General features: G+C 35.6%; 1 protein-coding gene across 1 annotated transcript; it reads left to right on the top strand.

Moving 5' to 3' along the window:
- Nucleotides 1-330: 330 nt before the first annotated feature.
- Nucleotides 331-4018, top strand: LOC109074547. The gene is made up of 2 exons (XM_019090569.2): nt 331-2186; nt 3856-4018. The coding sequence occupies exon 1, from the start codon at nt 495-497 to the stop codon at nt 2166-2168; it is 1674 nt and encodes a 557-aa protein (XP_018946114.2). The 5' UTR covers nt 331-494; the 3' UTR covers nt 2169-2186; nt 3856-4018.

The following is a 4018-nucleotide window of genomic DNA, read 5'->3' as shown; positions in this document are numbered from 1 at the left end:
ACGTCAGCTCAATGAAAGCTGCCCGGGGTTGATGGTGTGGGCGAAGTCTTGGAAGTTTTCGCAACCTTTGCCGCAACCTGAAGAAAGTCCTTGTGCGTTCGACTGGGGGCAGTCATGGAAGTTTCTCAATTTTCAGCCAAGCACTGATGGTAAACCATGGTTTGATCTTGGGTTTGAGGCCAGCAACGATATGCAGCAAAAATACACACTCCAAACACAAAAAAAGAGCAAAACTTAAGACTCCGAGCACATTAAACAAAACCAGAAAACAAAAGAATGTCAAAAAAACACAAAAAAAAGTCATAAAAAAAAATATTACCATCAAAAAAAAAAAAAAAAATGATTAAAACAAATCATACAATCAAAATGAGGAAATTGCATCAGACTGGAACAAGTCCTGGGAGTCAACGAAGCCTGTAAAAGAAGTAGATGTTAAGTATGATTTAATTCAACCCACAGCTAATGAGGAAAAACAACCATGGAATAATTCTTGGATGCACTTTAAAAAGCAGCGTCATATGAAATCTAAAGCTACAGGCAATTCAGCTTGGAGTGAATCTTGGAGAGTTGCGAAAACCATATCAGAAAAGGAGACTAAATCAATCCAATCTCAAGCAATGGAGCCCGAGGAGCTGCATCCCGACATCTGCAACGTGATAATGAATGTGTCTAAAGAGATGAAGCACACAATTCCATGGAGCTCTCAGTTCGGTGGGAGGGAGGCACAGCTGTCTGAATGGGAAAAATCATGGAAGACCATAAAAAATCTGTCAGAGTATAAAGAAGAGATAAATAAAGGGGATTCTTGGAAGATGATGAAACGTCATCGTAGAGAAGAAAGGGCCTTGAGGAACTGGAAAAGACCACCTTCACAATTCTCACAAATGCTCACCAAATGGGCCGATTCTTGGAAGTTCACCGACTTAACTCTCAACCAGGATGGCGATTTATGGCAGCAGGGTTGGTCTGCCAATTCTCAACCCAGGCCTATTAGAAGAGTGCGAGAAAATGAAGACATCCCGCATAATGGACCAGCGGGGGTTCGCACATGGGCAGAGTCCTGGAGGTCAACGAGACATCAGCATCTTCTGGAAAGACAAGCGACAAGTGCATCTACCCAACCGGTCTGTCACCTTACATATGCACGATGCGTTGCAGACTGGGAAAAATCATGGAAGTCATCAACTCATCTGCGTCGTCATGATAGACCCTCCATGACGGCATGGACTGATTCTTGGAGGTTCTCCAGCTTTGAGGATCTCCAACGTGAGCATGCATGGTTTGAGAGATCAAAGGAAATCAAAGGCAGAAAGGAACTTTGCAGAGCATCAAATGCATTTAGCAGATCATTTGATTCTCAGACATTCAAAGAACGATATCCTGCGGATGAGTGGAATGACTCCTGGAGGGTTAAGAAGAGGTTTGATGGTCCAGGACTTGCGCAACTGATGAAAAACGAAGTGCTAAATTGGGATAACTCTTGGATGTTGACCAGCACAGAGTTTTATCAAAAACAAGGTGAATGTTATTTGAATTCTCACCTGACGTCTGATGTCAAGAGCCATGCGATGCTCAAATCAGTGCAGATCGAGAGCTGGTCAGATTGGGGTCGATCGTGGAAGATGTCAAACCCACAACCACCAAAGAACATCGCCTCGTGGGTTGATGCAAAGCCAAGATCATTCAATGCACAAGACCTGATTCTTTGGTCCAAACACAAATGCATCTATAATTTACCTTCTGCTTCGCTCAGAGACTTAAAGCTGAAAATGTGGAGCAAGTCCTGGAGGTTCATGACGATAGACCTTGACTCACAACAAAGGAAGGATGAGGATAAATCTGTAATAATGTCAAAGACTATAAAGATAAGAAAGCATATGTACTCGGATATAGATCAGCTGAAACCACAAATGAAGAGATGGAGTGATGCATGTAAAATAGCAAAGATGCAACCACAAGCAAAGCGTAACGTTCAATCCAAATCTGACAACATGGAAGATGAAGATGAAGAAATGTTTGCAGATTGGATGGAATCTTGGAAATTCTCAAATGATTTAAAAACTTGTGAGCCTGCAAATGTATCTCTGAGCAATTGGAAAAAGTCTTGGAAGTTTCTCCTTGATCCGAATGTAACTATCAACGGCCCAAAAACTAGCAAGAATCGATGAGGATTACATACTTTGCAGGTCAGGTTTTAAGAGTATGTCTTTCATTTCAAATAAATGACAAGCAATGTTTTTAAAACTTCTACAGATTCACCCCGGAATAAAGTTGTGTGTCCTGTGCAGACAATTAAATCTATTCTAATCTATTGTGTCCAAGTACAACAAACCATAACAACATATCATTATTTCTGATGCAGTCACTCTGACAGCTGAGAACTGTGGCTCTAGTTTAACAGTTTCAAGGCACATCATTTATTCTTTTTCATGTCATTGCACACAGAGTGCATGCGGTTCAGCACTTCCTAACAAAAACAAGAATGCAATTGTTTAACTCTAGTACAAGTGTATTAAATTGGACAGAGTACAACAGCAGTTCTGCTGCATGATCACATACTGCACTGCTGAAAATTGCAGTAATACAGCATGCAGATCACCTTGCTTTTATGGCAAAAATACTGCATACTGCATAATTAGAAGAGAAGTGTACTTTGTAGAAAAATATTAAAATAATATATATTATCTTAAAATATACATTATTATACATATTATACACATATATATATATATATATATATATATATATATATATATATATATATATATATATATATATATATATATATATATATATATATATATATATATATATTAGTGCTGTCAAACGATTGTTCACATCCAAAATTAAAGTTTTTGTTTACATAATATATGTATGTGTGCTGAAAAATAAAAAAAAAAAACATTATATACTTAAAATATTATTATTTATATTATAAATTTTATGAATATAAATTGGACATGTAAATATGATCAAAATATATATGATGCGATTAATCATGATTAATCTTTTTACAGCACTAATATTAATGTACGTATTCAAATAATAGAAATAATTGATATATTTATATATAATTTACATATAACATTTTCAGTGCTGATTTATATATTAAATAATATATAATATACAAAATATAAAATTGTTTGTGTGTGTATGTGTGTGTGTGTGTGTGTGTGTGTGTGTGTGTGTGTGTATATATATATATATATATATATATATATATATATATATATATATATATATATATATATTAATTATTAAAAATATCTACAAATATATATTGCAGTGCTGATTTGCTGATATATTAATCCAAGTTACTTCTCATAATTTTAATATAAAATATTGTCATGCTTCTTTTTACTTAAAATGTTAATAGATCATAATATATCAACAATTAGTATAAATGGCAATGATTCTGGCTGTTAAATTAATTATAAACCACACATGCCCTCACAACTCAGGGTATCCCACACTGCCACCTACTGGCAGTGAAAATAATCAGCATCATGACAAGCATTTTAGCTACAGTTGAATAATTTTGTTAATTATGCTGGACTTCTGAGCCCTAAATGACCCAGCTGATCATATTGATTTGAAATGGTCTTTACATCTTTTTTTAACTTTGCATCACATCTCCAAAATCTCCCTTAATTATCTGATTGGCCAATGGTGTGTGCTGGAATGTTTTTCCAGCTCAAACGACTAAAAATAAACATGAAAGAAGTCAAATATGCTTCATGGCACTTGCTTCAAGATAAAAATTATACTGCGTTTACGTGATATATCAACCCATTACTGGTCGACAAACTTAAGTATCTAATTTTGCTGTCTTTATCCCAAATGGGTCTTTTATAGGTTTGTACCTGAATAGAAAACTGTGTCTGACAGACACAAATCATCTTTCAAGAATGCAGCCCAGTTATGGATATTGTCAGTAAGTAATGAGCAGAAGGCGTTTCACTGGCTATTGTTTATGCTGCACAAATTAAACTACTAAATAATGTGCTGACAATCGTCT

The sequence above is a fragment of the Cyprinus carpio genome, chromosome B10 (assembly GCF_018340385.1).
Source record: "Cyprinus carpio isolate SPL01 chromosome B10, ASM1834038v1, whole genome shotgun sequence".
NCBI lineage: Eukaryota > Metazoa > Chordata > Actinopteri > Cypriniformes > Cyprinidae > Cyprinus > Cyprinus carpio.
This window is presented reverse-complemented; position numbering and strand designations above follow the sequence as displayed.

Coding starts and splice junctions, on each gene's coding strand:
- LOC109074547 (XM_019090569.2), top strand. CDS start 495: ATGCACTTTAAAAAGCAGCGTCATATGAAATCTAAAGCTACAGGCAAT.